The following is a 14576-nucleotide window of genomic DNA, read 5'->3' on the forward strand; positions in this document are numbered from 1 at the left end:
GAGCCTAGTAAATGTATTTCATTCAGAAAACTTTTTCAAACAATTGTCCCTTGCTCGCGTACGTGGGCGGACATAATTGCCTGCCGTATCACCCGCACTGACCAGCAGTTCACATGCTGCGGGAAGATAACAGTTGCAGCGGCATTCCAAGGGCCTCGACCGGTTGTCAAGGAATCTTGTAAGCCTTGTTAGAGGCAGATATTGCTGCTGTAGAAAGCTGCAATGTGTTTGATTTATACCCTCGCAGTCGCATCCGCCCACTTGTTTTGTTGGGGGTTCGAGCGCAGCGGTGTGCCTGTTACCTGAGCAGAACAAACGACATCTTCAGACATTTCATCAAAGTTTGTACTTTCTTGGAATAACTCAAGGCAAAGTCATTTGCAATTTTACAACTTTATTTCTGGGAAACGTTCCTCCCTTGTTAATTTTACAAACCAGCAGAAAGAACAGTGTGGGCTCTTTTTGTAACAGGGAGAAATATGCAACTACTTTTCCTCAATAATATGTAAGAGGACAGCAGCGGTTTTGTGCATGGGATGTAGGATATTTGGCCAATGTCAACATGAAATATTGTTATTAGACAAAACCAGTGGGAGTTAGCAAGGACAATGGTGCTTCTGGAGGGCTTGTGGAGGTTAATGACCAATTATATGAATGCCTCACCAAGCATTTTAAGATTTTATAACAGGCATGAAACTGATTTTATGGTCCAGCATTCCACATAATTTCATAGGAGAAGATTATCTATTCACAAAGACTCTAGTGTCCGATGGCAAATGCCTGGGGAGCCAGACATTGAGAAAGTCCCCCATGATCTGTGTTCCCTCTCCCGGCCTTTTCTTTGGCATACATTATGATAATTCACCCTCTCAGCAGAGCTACATCCTCACTGGCACATAGACTAGAAGGAATTAAAGGTCTACATTTTAAATTCTATCTAGTTTCTTTGAAATATATGCAACGTGATTTTCTGCAGTTTTATTCATTGACAAATTCTACAACTGAAGATTCACTATATCCCTAAATGCCAAGTGAACTAAATGAAATGTGCTCAGACTCACTTATAAGGTCTCCATGGTGCCACGGCAAAGCAAGCAATATATATTATTGCATTTTCTTCACCTCTGCCTGCTCTGCGCTTTAATCATGAAGATAATAACGGATGTCTTCACTTATTATCTGGATGTGCTGTCAAATACAAAGTCCGAACATTTTGCAGAAGCGCTAATAGGGGGGAGTTTGCTGACTGAGGCTCTCCAGCCGTTTGCTCTAAGCTGGTTACTTTAACAGAAACGCTGGGAGTGCATGAAGATTGGGAGTTGGTGAGTGATGAATGTAACAAGGGCCATGCAAACCCCAGCTGGCAGGAAGTTGGTACTTACAAGTCAAGGAAGAATGAGCTGAAGTTTTAACAGTTCGATTTTTATATATGCTGTGTAATTATTTGTGGAGAAGCATATAACTCTGCTGAAACCACTTCATAGCAGGCTTTGTGTTAGAGCGTGTGTTACCCTCACTTGACACGTAAAGAAACGTTCACATTGACAGCACTGTAAGAGTTACCGTGTAGGTGAGTTTGGTAAAGGTGTAAGCTTGAACCTGTAATAACTATAATAAAAAAAGACTAGGTACTGATCAGACACGATATTAAAACCACTGAGAAGTGAAATGAATGACACTCATTATTTTGTTCCAGTGGCACCTGTGAAAGGGTGGGCTGCATTAGGTAGCAAGTGAGTAGGCTTGTTCTTGAAGTTTATGCGTTAGAAGCAGAAACAGGTGGTTGAATCATCTGTAAAACACTAAAACAGCTTCTTCGCTCTCTGGTTAGTGCGTACAAAAAGAGGTGCAATGAACAACCAGCAAACCCATGAGGGTTTATTGATGCATGTAGGGAGCAAAGGCTGTGCTGTGCAGCTACTATAGCACAAACCTTAAAGCTGGCTATGATGGAGCCATGTCAGAAAACACAGACACATATGCATGTCCCTGTGCACTTCTGATAGTAGCTACAATGGAGAGCAATGGAAGCAGGCATGTTTTTTAAGCAGGGAGGGGTTGGCGAGTGGCTGCTAGCAGAGGCAATGCAGTTCAGTGCAGTCAGTTTTCTGCTGAAAAACATTAGGCCATGATGGTTTAAAGTTGTGGCCGACTGGTGTATGTATTATACTAAGTTAAAATGAAAAGCTGTCGTGTCACATGGGGCACTTTCCTGCTAGCAGGCATAAAGTGGTTGTATTAAAGTAAGAAAGTGGTTGACATTCTTCATCCAGGAGAGGATTGAGTGGGCAAGGCGATGATAAGGAGTGAGTGATAGCTTCAGCTTGGGGAGTCACAAGCAGAGACTGCTCTCTCAATCTTATGCTTAGTATCTACATTGTAAATATACTGGGAGATGAAAAGTCTCACCTATTCAGGGCATGAAGTTATTTTCTGTCAATCTTTAATGGTTCTTGACTCAGAAATCAGCATTATTGGCTTTGCAGAAAATATATGTATATATACCAATAGACATGTACGTCTTTGAATAATAATTTCAAATTGTAAACAACTCGGTAGCTTTGAAGTTTTAATTAATATAACCAGTGTTTTTTCTGCAGAACACCGCCAACACCTGCTGCTAGTCACTGGCATTAGAGTGTTTTTATGATTGAGTTAGACAGCTGGTGCCCTTAGTCTACAGCTCAAACTCCAATTAGCTAAGCTTGACATATAGATTGGAAATAGAGAAACAATTAAATTCAATTTTCAATTCAATTTTATTTATATAGCACCAAATCACAACAAAAGTCACCTCAAGGTGCTTCATAGATACAGAGAAAAACCCAACATTCATATGACCCCCTATGAGCAAGCACTTTGGCGACAGTGGGAAGGAAAAACTCCCTTTTAACAGGAAGAAACCTCCGGCAGAACCAGGCTCAGGGAGGGGCGTGGCCATCTGCTGCGACCGGTTGGGGTGAGAGAAGGAAGACAGGATAAAAGACATGCTGTGGAAGAGAGACAGAGGTTTATATCAGATATGATTCAATGCAGAGAGGTCTATTAACACATAGTGAGTGAGAAAGGTGACTGGAAAGGAAAAACTCAATGCATCATGGGAATCCCCGGCAGCCTACGTCTATTGCAGCATAACTAAGGGAGGATTCAGGGTCACCTGGTCCAGCCCTAACTATATGCTTTAGCAAAAAGGAAAGTTTTAAGCCTAATCTTGAAAGTAGAGATAGTGTCTGTCTCCCGAATCCAAACTGGAAGCTGGTTCCACAGAAGAGGGGCCTGAAAACTGAAGGCTCTCCCTCCCATTCTACTTTTAAATACTCTAGGAACAACAAGTAGGCCTGCAGAGCGAGAGCGAAGTGCTCTGATAGGGTGATATGGTACTACAAGGTCATTAAGATAAGATGGAGCCTGATTATTTAAGACCTTGTATGTGAGGAGCAGGATTTTGAATTCAATTCTGGATTTAACAGGAAGCCAATGAAGGGAAGCCAAAAGAGGAGAAATATGCTCTCTCCTTCTAGTCCCTGTCAGTACTCTTGCTGCAGCATTTGGATTAGCTGAAGGCTTTTCAGCAAGTTTTTTGGACATCCTGATAATAATGAATTACAGTAGTCCAGCCTGGAAGTAATAAATGCATGAACTAGTTTTTCAGCGTCACTCTGAGACAGGAAATTTCGAACTTTAGAGATGTTGCGCAAATGGAAGAAAGCAGTCTTACATATTTGTTTAATATGTGCGTTGAAGGACATGTCCTGGTCAAAAATGACTCCAAGGTTCCTCACAGTGTTACTGGAGGCCAAGGTAATGCCATCCAGAGTAAGAATCTGCTTAGATACCATATTTCTAAGCTTTTCAGGGCCGAGTACAATAACCTCAGTTTTATCTGAATTAAGAAGCAGAAAGTTAGCGGCCATCCTCGTCTTTATGTCTTTAAGACATTCCTGCAGTTTAACTAATTGGTGTGTGTTATCTGGCTTCATGGACAGATAGAGATGGGTGTCATCTGCATAGCAGTGAAAATGTATGCTATGGCAATACATGTCTATGTTTAAACTGTGACAAAACTATCAATAAAAATTACAGTGTCAAAAAAAAGAAAATGTATGCTATGTCTTCTAATGATACTGCCTAAGGGAAGCATGTATAATGTAAACAGAATTGGTCCTAGCACTGAACCCTGTGGAACTCCATAATTAACCTCAGTTTGTGAAGAGGACTCTCCATTTACATGCACAAATTGGAGTCTATTAGATAGATATGATACAAACCACTGCAGTGCAGTACCTGTAATACCTACAGCGTGTTCTAATCGCTCTAATAGGATATTATGGTCGACAGTATCGAATGCTGCACTGAGGTCTAGCAGGACAAGCACAGAGATGAGTCCACTGTCAAAGGCCATAAGAAGATCATTTGTAACCTTCACTAAAGCTGTTTCTGTGCTGTGATGAGCTCTGAAACCTGACTGAAACTCTTCAAATAAACCATTCCTCTGCAGATGATCAGTTAGCTGTTTGACAACTACTCTTTCAAGGATTTTTGATATGAAAGGAAGGTTGGAGATTGACCTATAATTAGCTAAGACTGCTGGGTCTAGAGATGGCTTTTTGAGTAAAGGTTTAACTACAGCCAGCTTGAAGGCCTGTGGTACATAGCCGATTATTAGAGATAGGTTGATCATATTCAAGATCGAAGAATTAATTAATGGCAGGACTTCTTTGAGCAGTTTTGCAGGAATGGGGTCTAAAAGACACGTTGATGGTTTGGAGGAAGTAATTATTGAAGTTAACTCAGAAAGATCAATTAGAGAAAAAGAGTCTAACTTAACATCAATGGTACTAAGAGTAGCTGTAGATAATATTACATCTGTGGGATGATTACTGGTAATTTTTTCTCTAATGATAAAAATTTTATTTGTGAAGAAGTTCATGAAGTCATTACTAGTTAACGTTAAAGGGATGGTTGGCTCAAAAGAGCTCTGACTTTTTGTCAGCCTGGCTACAGTGCTGAAGAGAAATCTGGGGTTGTTCTTATTTTCTTCAATCAGTGATGAATAGTAAGATGTTCTGGCTTTGCGGAGGGCTTTCTTATAAAGCAGCAAACTATTTCTCCAGGCTAAATGATGATCTTCTAAACTTGTGACACGCCATTTCCTCTCCAGCTTACGAGTCATCTGCTTTAGGCTACGTGTTTTAGAATTATACCACGGAGTCAGGTACTTCTGATTAGAGACCTTAGTTTTCACAGGAGCTACAGTATCCAGAGTCGTACGTAGTGAGGAGGTGAAATTATTAACAAGATAATCGACCTCTGTTGGGGTAGCGTTCAGATAGCTGCTCTGCTCTATGTTGGTACAGGGCATTGAAGATGATAACAGTGGGTGGATTATATTCTTAAACTTAGTTACAGCGCTTTCAGAAAGACATCTAGTGTGATAAAGTCTACTCTCCACTGCTGTGTAATCAATTATTGTAAATGTAAATGTTATCAGGAAATGATCAGACAGGAGAGGGTTTTCAGGAAACACTGTTAAATGTTCAGTTTCTATGCCATATGTTAAAACAAGATCTAGAGTGTGATTAAAGTGGTGGGTGGGTTCTTTTACAGTTTGAGAGAAACCAATTGAGTCTAATAACAGATTAAATGCCATGTAGAGGCTGTCATTTTTAGCATCTACATGGATGTTAAAATCACCCACAATAATTATTTTATCTGAGCTGAGCACTAAATCAGATAAAAAGTCTGAGAAATCAGAGAGAAACTCTGTGTAAAGCCCAGGTGGACGATAGATGATAACAAGTAAGGCTGGTTTCTGAGTTTCACAGCTGGGGTGGACGAGGCTAAGCATCAGGCTTTCAAATGAATTAAAAGTATGTCTTGGTCTTTCCTTAATTAATAGGCTGGTGTGAAAAATTGCTGCCACACCGCCCCCTCGGCCTGTGCTTTGAGATTTCTGGTAGTTAGAACGACTCGGGGGTGTTGATTCATTTAAACTAACATAATCATCCTGCTGCAACCAGGTTTATGTAATGCAGAGTAAATTGATTTGTTGATCAATTATTAAGTCATGTACTAACAGAGACTTGGAGGAGAGAGACCTAATATTTAACAGCTACCTTGATTCTGTCCAGAGGTAATAAAATAAGCTGGTATCTCATTAATTTAATCCATACCAAACCAGGGGTAAAAAAAAGTTTGTATTTTAAGCTTTATTGTCTTGCTAAGCTAAGCTAACCTGCTATAGGTAAGCTAATATACTTGCTAAGCTAAGCTAACCTGCTATAGGTAAGTTAATATACTTGCTAAGCTAAGCTAACATGCTATAGGTAAGCTAATATACTTGCTAAGCTAAGCTAACCTGCTATAGTTAAGTTAATATACTTGCTAAGCTAAGCTAACCTGCTATAGGTAAGCTAATATACTTGCTAAGCTAAGCTAACCTGCTATAGTTAAGTTAATATACTTGCTAAGCTAAGCTAACCTGCTATAGGTAAGCTAATATACTTGCTAAGCAAGCAAAGAAATCAGTAGATTTAGACACGCTATCATTCACAGCAAATTAATCAAATGAAAATACCTTTTCCTTTGTGTAGGTGCGACTGGTCATTGAAATACTGTGGCCTCTGTTTCTCTTCTTCATACTGGTGGGGGTGCGGACCACTACGCAACCAATTTACAAAGGCCAATGTAAGTACAAGCCTAGTTGCAATAATACATTTTGTTTTGTGAATCCATTAACAACTTTTAACTCGTCAACTTTTTGCAGATTTTGGACAAGAAAAAAGAAATGTCATGAACACGGTTAGATTAATAAGTATTCATCTCTATTCCTTTCAAAGGTCACTACCCTAATAAAGCCATGCCATCAGCTGGTGTGATTCCGTGGATTCAGGGTATGGTGTGCAACCTTGAAAATCCCTGTTTGCCTTATCCAACTCCAGGAGAGACACCAGGCCAAGTCAATAACTTCGACAACTCCATGTATGTACTGGGATGTTCTTTTTCTGTCTTTTAGGAATTTATAAACGAGGCATGATTACGAAGTTTTGGGAATGGGCCACTAAAAATCTAAAGCTCAGCTGATTTGGCTGATATTCTGTTCAAGATCATCTTCTCGTGCACCTCTGGACAGTTTTCTGCACAGCAACTATTTTTAGATAATTCAATCACTCCGTAAATGTCCCACATTTTGAATTTGCACACGTTAGCATACTAGCATATGTCGCAGTTTTACCGTCTCATCCTGGGGGACAATTTCACAAGACACTACCACGTAGATGTCAAAAAATGATGTGCATTCTTCATGTCTCTTAGCGTGATGCACTGCGCTTAGATTAGAAACTGTTGATATTGATATTTTTAAGAACATTTAGAGTAAATGTTTGTTTTTTCTCTTTTCAATTCACCAGAATTTCTGGGATGTTGATAGAGCTGCAGACTTCCCTAGTGGACAAATCTATTCTCAGCAGGGCCCAGCTGCTAGCAAATGGTGTTGACCAGTGGGCTTCAATTTTGTCACAGCCTAACTCCGCTAATGGTAAGTTCAGTGGTACCGCTAATGGTCATTTGATTATTGAAATCTTGATGAGCTATATCAAAAACCTATTTTGAAGCCATTATCAGGAAATACTGCAGAAACTGGTGACGAGCGACAAGGTCAAGGGGTGCATTTTTCTTTTTAGGCATCAGAGTTTTGCTGGTACTGACTAATGCTTCAAAATATAATTGATATAATAAATAATCAGCATCAGCAACAATCACTCTGCTTTGCCTTTGTTAAGTACTCTCCATCAAGAAAAGTATCCCCTTCATGAGGATGACAAGTTGGAGGATTTGTTATTCCCCTTTATCCCTCAAAAACAATGGCGTGTGATTATTTATGATGCAATTTGCCATCCAGACTGACAGATCGTTTGTCTTGATAAGTTGCTGCTTTGCATTAGGCTCATTTAGCCTGATGATATTCAGATTTTCATACAGCACCTAATTTGCAAAAAGGCAAAGCGGGGGTGGGCGGGTGAGGGGGGAGCGAGGTTTCTGCTGTTCAACAAACGGCTCGTGGGCCATTTGCATTTAGGGGTCGCTGGCTTGTAATATACAAGATTAAATCCATCAGAGATCTAAGCCGGGGTGTAATTAATGGGACTCGCTGTCTGAGGCGGGAGCACAAAAGGTCACTAACAAGAATGGGGAATGGAGTACTATCAAAACACTACGCTAGCAAAGGTGATTGTGTTGTCCTCCTCTTTGTTTCTTTCTTTTTTTAAGCCACGGGTTGATTAAAAACACTCCGGTGGTCTCCTCAATCAGAAAGCCAACGGTGTTCGGGAAGAGCGCGGAGCATGTTCTGCTTCCTCGTAATCTAACCCTGTCAGTCCCTCCTGATGCCCCTGTAGTGATGGGGAGCATAATAATATGTGCTCAGCGGGAGACGCGAGGCCTTGTATAAGGTTAGCTTCGTGTATCAAAGTGTGTAATTATTTCCAGTTATTTTCACCAAACATTCATACTAATTGAACCCTGAATGGCCCGGCACAAGTGACTTCCTCCCTTTCCTCCCCCATCCAGATAATTGACTGACTTGCCTGTAGTACAAATACAAAAGTGATCATTTAATTACATTATGTCCCCCTCCCTCACCCCCCCTCCACCCCCGGCCCTCCGCGTCAGTCGCAAATGTTGGAGGCCCAGCAAGCAGAGAGTGCATGCTGAATAGTATGGTGTTGTTAGCAGGATCCCTGCTACGGTGACTGTCAGCGTGCAGCGAGGACTGGTTTAGAAACGTCCTCTTTTTTAAATGCTATCTGTTGGCTGCTAATCAGGAGAAAATGGCTGGTTAACAATCTGGTACATGTTTAGCAACAAATTGTCTCCCCTCACACACTCGTGCAGCTCAAGTGTTCACCCCCTACTTGTGCCAGTGAAGGATTTAATTGCAACTGTCATCTCATTTAAACTGAAATTTATCAGGCTGTAATGCCACTCAAAGCAACAGGCATAACAAAACCAAATCAGAGTCTTCGCTCCTGCTTTTCCACTTTGTTCTGAGACCTGCACACATAGAGATACACAGGAGGTTTTCTTATTTTTATAGATTTAATGTTGTAGTGTAACATTTTCCTCACTGGCTGCACTGCAGTGATTTTGAAGACAGAGACTTAAGCTTTAACCTTGTCCGTTCAACAACAGAATAAATCCTCTGGTGCTTTGTGTGGACTGACCTTCCGTGGTGAAAGGGCTGCTACCCTGTTAGGTTTGGCTCTCCTTCATGTTTGGCATTGGTGTCCATTAGGGCAAATGGCACACTCGGCGCACAGATTTCTGCATGCATTCCCATTTGTTTAGAGTAGTATAGAAACCAAACACAGAACGGAGGCAGAGACATACAGCCTGTTGGCTGCAGAATATCTGCAGTGCAGATGGTGAGCGAGGAGGACTCATAGCCAAAGCTATCAAAACAAGGCTTGTGTCAAAAAGGAGCCAATCAAATGTTGATGCATATAAAACAGCAGCGTTTTAAAAAAGTAACACTAACTCTATATTTCTCTTTAAACTCATCCAGTCATCCTGAGGAATATTCTACGAGACAATGAAACTTTCTCCACACATCTGAAACAAGATTTATCGGTGCCAACAGCGGTGGCTGAAAGCCTCATGAATGCCCGGATTCAGATCAATCCAGTAAGTATCGCTACCAGCACGGTGGTAGTGTGTTAAGAATCCCAGCTAATTAGGAATATGGGACAACAGCTTTTTTGTGTAAATAGAGGAATTTAGATTTTACTAAAAAAGTTCAAAACAGCAAATGCGCTGCAAGCGCTGCACTCGGAAAGATGAGGGTGAAACAGCAGGTGGCGCTCCTTCTGACATCGTAATCAAAGTGTTCTCAAGTTTTTGTTTGACAAAATGTAATTTAAAGCCGGCTGCAGTAGAAATCACAGTTGTCTGCAAATGTTCTTCGTCTGATAGCAAGTCTTATCAAAAAAGATGAAGTGGGCTCCGGTAGCACCTGAATACAGTGTGGACAGGAAGATAAAGATCTTACAGAAGTTTACGTGTGCTTGCTATTGTTTGTGTCTATCACACTTTTTGCTTTTGCCACTGTGGTGCACGAAGTTCTGCTTTTTTTGTATAAATATCTGTGGATTTAAAAACACATTTAAAATCAAAGCAGTATTTTAGCTCCTGTTCCGAAAAGCGATTTAGCATACCATCTGCTTGCACAGCAACCCAAAGGATACTAAACATAATTAAATAAAATATGGTCAGATCCAAAGTTCTTCTGTTTGCCAACTTTTGCCGAGGCTGTTGTTTATTTTTCAGATGATGGGCATCCTGAGGCCAGACAGCCTGAGGAGCATCCTGTGTGAGGGGACAGATCTGGATCAGTATGTCCAATTTAGAAGCCAAGCTGAAAAGAAGGCTTTTCAGAATGTCAGCTGCTCCCTGACTCCACAGCAGCTGATTAACACCCAGCAAGTACTCCTGCAAAACCTGGATGCAAGGAAAGTGCTCTCTGAGGTGAGCTGTCCCCCCACAGGTCTCACAACTTTTAAAATTTCTGTTTGATGGGACTTGAAGAAGTTTTTGCATAGTAAGTTGGACCCAATTAACAACAACTGAAGGGATAGTGCATTGTTGGAAAAGTATTTACACTGATTGGGCATTTAAAAAGCCCTAATTCCTTCTTTGCAAGGTCACCTACATCTAGCATTCTTACAAATTATGCTGTCTGGTCTAATGAAGGTGCCATTAAAAATTTAAAATGAAGCTTTTGTAATGTGTCAGCCACTGCTGGTGCACTTGAAACACAATTTCGGATGATGTATTTTGACCTCTGTGTGCTCACCTTATATAAGGAAATGTTAATACATGTCTGATCCTGCATCTGTTATAAATACGTTACATTTATAAACAAGTATTTTGGGACAGGAACAGTGTCAAACAGTCAAAATTGGCATTTAAGAACTTTTTGCTGTTTATTTTTGATGTAACACAAACACTCATGATGCACCACATCAACGGGAGAATATTGTAGCCCTTCATTCTCAGAATACTTGTCCCTTTTAAAGACTAATTACTCCAATGGATCATTGTTTGCCCCAGTCACACAGACCTGACAGCCACATGTTGCTAGGGATAAACGTGTATTCCTGCGTGTTACTGGTCATAAAAAATGCACTCCGGCACTCTTTGCAATCCGGTTGTTAAGTGATGACGTGACAAATCCTACTTCCGGGCCTAAAGTAGTCTGCGTTTAATATGGCTTTTGTGTTGTTAACATGTTTAATGTTATGTATTTTCTTCTATTTAATCTCAAAAAGCTCCTAAAACAATCAGTGATCACTGTTGACCTCCCTCGGCTTTTATTACCGCTAATCATTTATTTAAGCTCAGTTTTTAAAACCTTAGGATGTAACTACAGCCCAGCCCATGCAGCAGTATATGAATGACTAACCTCGTATTGTGGATGGATTATCTCAGTTGTTCTCCTGGCTGAAGTTTGGTCCTTTTACAGCATCCTGCCATGCGATTACATTTGTTCCTGACCACCGAGAACACTCACGTTAACTTTTATCGAGTGGAAAAAAAGTTAGCTTGTTTATATTATGCTAACATAGCTGTGTCGCTAGCGGTCACGTAGCACATCATTATATACCAGCTAGCCCAACTTCAGTAACCCTACAAACGTCACTGCTGTTTAGTTTTCTGTCTTCATTTATGCTGGAAGTGATAACAGAGCTGTACGTTTTAATTTGTTTCCAAAACCCGCAGTCAGGACATGCTATATTGTATTTAGATAGAAGCTAGCGAGCTAACGTCCTGCTAACTTCTAACTCCGTTAAATGTCATAAATTCCGTTTTCATGGATGCCTGGATGTTAAACCCAATTGTTACACCTGGTAGAGCAGAACGCTGATCATTTTATTAAAGATGAAAGACTTTAGACAGTTCTTAACTCTCAATAATGCCATAGACGTCAGACTTAACGACCGGATTGCTTTGGTTGCTAGCAGCCGCCTGTATTTCGCATGGTCGACATCAACTTGTCTACAGTCACACACTAGCTGCTCTCTGAGCAGCAGTCAAACAAGTGTGTTACCAAATGAAAACGGATACAAATGTGATAGTTTCAACCACAAACAGCATGTTTGCTGCAGGAAGGCACAGCTTTGTAGGACTCAGTTCCTGGTTTGTGTCACACTTTATCAAGTTTCAATACAACTGGAAGAAGTTGGTGTTGTCCATGCGCACTATGAGTGACCACAGTAATCTGCACCCCTAGCAGTCAATGCCCACTCACCAGGGAATACACATTGTTCTTTAGCAACTGGAGATTGCCATGGTATCACCTTCTAGGCTGCATAGCTATTGATTGGTGTAGCTAGTTTTTTTCCTTTTAGTATGTCCAGATGTTGTTATGGCTAACAGGTTACATCCAAGTTTAATTTAATGCCCACCCACTGGGACATCATGCTGACATTGTCAGTTAGAGCCAGACGTCACTCATACTGAAGATCAGTTGCGTATAGCCGTAGCAAAATAAAATGAATATAAAATACTTGACCTTATGTTACATATTTATTATTAGCAACTTCTCAAGTAAAGTTAGACATTTATGCACCAAGCTGCTGTTTTACAAACTCTACAGTTTATTTGTAGAGGGTGGGAAAGAAAGGTTTGCCTAACCCCCCACCGCTGAGTTAATCTTTCTAATCCACGAGGCTATCCTGTCCGCCTGTGTTGGTGTAATTGATGGTTATGGTCATTAATAATTGGCTGTGATGTTGTGAAGTTCATGCCTAAGCAAAAATGAAATGCCAGAATTTCCCATTCTTCCTTTTGCATTTTCCGTGTGGGAGTTGAACTCAATACTCGCCCTAAATTGAGACCTAAGTAATAAAAAGCAAACGTTGAAGGACAAGATAATATTTATGGATATTCTTTCTGTATGTCTTATTTGAGTTTACTTTAATTACTGTGAAATTGAAATAAAGACAAATATATTCTGTGTCAGCCAGCTGGGTTAATTTAAAAGTTAAATGTTAGGTTTCTCCGACTGACTTTGAAAGATGAAGAAAATGTAAATCTCGCTAATAAGTCCTTCAAGGCCAAATGTAGTTTCATGCCTTACGTTCTGAGGCAGAGCTAACTGGTGAAATTGGTACATGTAATCTTTAATAGTTAGTTACAAAAGCACAATCTAGTAATCAACATGTCACTCATAAGCACATCCCTAATAACCTCTAAACTGGACTACAATGAATAATAGTAGATTATTTGTTTGAGATCCAGCCAGTAGATTAATGACTCATAAGGTGATGATTATTATGATTAATAATGATGATAATGATTATTTTAGATTTAGCTATGAACTTAGACAATGAGCTACTTTTTCATTATGAAATATATTAGTTTTACATGCTAAGTAGTGACTCAGTAAGTTCCTCATTATGTTAGGATTACTTCTCCGTTCGCCACTGCCTTTGAAAACTGTTGCGTTTTCCAGCAATTTCACTGGAACACATGTGATCAGATGAGACTTTGTTTGAAACAATGTTTACTTGAATTCTATTAAATCTTTCTGTTCCCTTTTGAGGTGATGAAAGTGTGCACTTTTCTTTGACTTTATCTTTGAGAGAAAATGCTGTATATGGGACAGCAAATCCAATAAATAAGTGATAAGGCAGGAAGTTCACAGGAGAGAGCATTTGAACAATTTAAGCCCACGGGCACTTTCAGACGTAGAGAAAAGAAGAGGCCGGACAAGATACGGTGGAAAAGCTCTTTAGCGCCTCAAGCAGATGGATGGGAAAGAGCATCGGGCCTTCGCACTTAAGGCTCGACGTTGCTGATTGATTGCGATAACAACAGTAACATAAGGGAAAGAACGAGTGAAGAAGTCAGAGTTTATCACTGAGGTAGTGATTGCCCAGGGGTAATTTGGATGTTTTCTTTTTACAAGGTTGAGGGTGGATTTTTTTGGAAATAATATCAGGATGTAATGTGCGTGAACGACAGTGAATGAAAAGCATTCCTCATTTTTGCCTTGGTGTTTTGATTCAATCCGACTACGTGTGGTTTCTCCGATGGATGGTTGGATGGACCATCTATCCATGTATTTTCTTACCCTTATCCAATTCAGGGTCACTGGGGTAGGGCTGGAGCCTCTTGTTTTTAGAGTCAACTCACCATCTGAGACTTCAGAAAGACAGAGAGCTTGACAAATCTGTTTTGTTGCTATGGCTCACCTTAATGTGACACTGCTGTAATCTCTCCCTCTCACTCTACCATCACTGAGAGGGGGATTTTCAGACGTTTTTGCCATAAAACAGTCTCTGTCTCGTCTCCGTGCCTCGTCCTCCACTCAGTCACTAACAGTAAAAGTGATCCTCGGCGAAGCACTCGAAAATCGATGAGTAGGCAGGCTGCTGCTGACGGTGAGCTTCAGACCACTTCTTTTTTAGCATTTGAGTTTTATTTAGAAACTCAGCCGCAGCGTTGCGCCTTGATGCATGAAAATGGCAGTGGTTGAAAGGGCATGCCATTTAACTCTTCTAATTAGGCTCACACTG

The 14576-nt window shown here is 40.5% G+C and overlaps 1 protein-coding gene across 5 annotated transcripts in view; it reads left to right on the forward strand.

Moving 5' to 3' along the window:
- Nucleotides 1-14576, forward strand: part of LOC309703378 (phospholipid-transporting ATPase ABCA1) — a 233889-nt gene that overhangs the window by 53090 nt on the left and 166223 nt on the right. For 4 of the 5 annotated variants that reach the window (XM_082528159.1, XM_082528160.1, XM_082528157.1 and 1 more), the window contains 5 exons: nt 6594-6687; nt 6840-6981; nt 7410-7537; nt 9563-9681; nt 10324-10521. In XM_082528159.1, coding sequence (XP_082384285.1) covers nt 6594-6687; nt 6840-6981; nt 7410-7537; nt 9563-9681; nt 10324-10521 — 681 coding nt within the window. Of the gene's footprint in view, nt 1-5927; nt 6134-6593; nt 6688-6839; nt 6982-7409; nt 7538-9562; nt 9682-10323; nt 10522-14576 lie in introns of those variants that run through there. The other variant, XM_082528161.1, reaches the window with a different exon arrangement.

This window comes from Aulonocara stuartgranti, assembly GCF_965226115.1.
Source record: "Aulonocara stuartgranti genome assembly, chromosome: 3".
Classification (NCBI taxonomy): Eukaryota; Metazoa; Chordata; class Actinopteri; order Cichliformes; family Cichlidae; genus Aulonocara; species Aulonocara stuartgranti.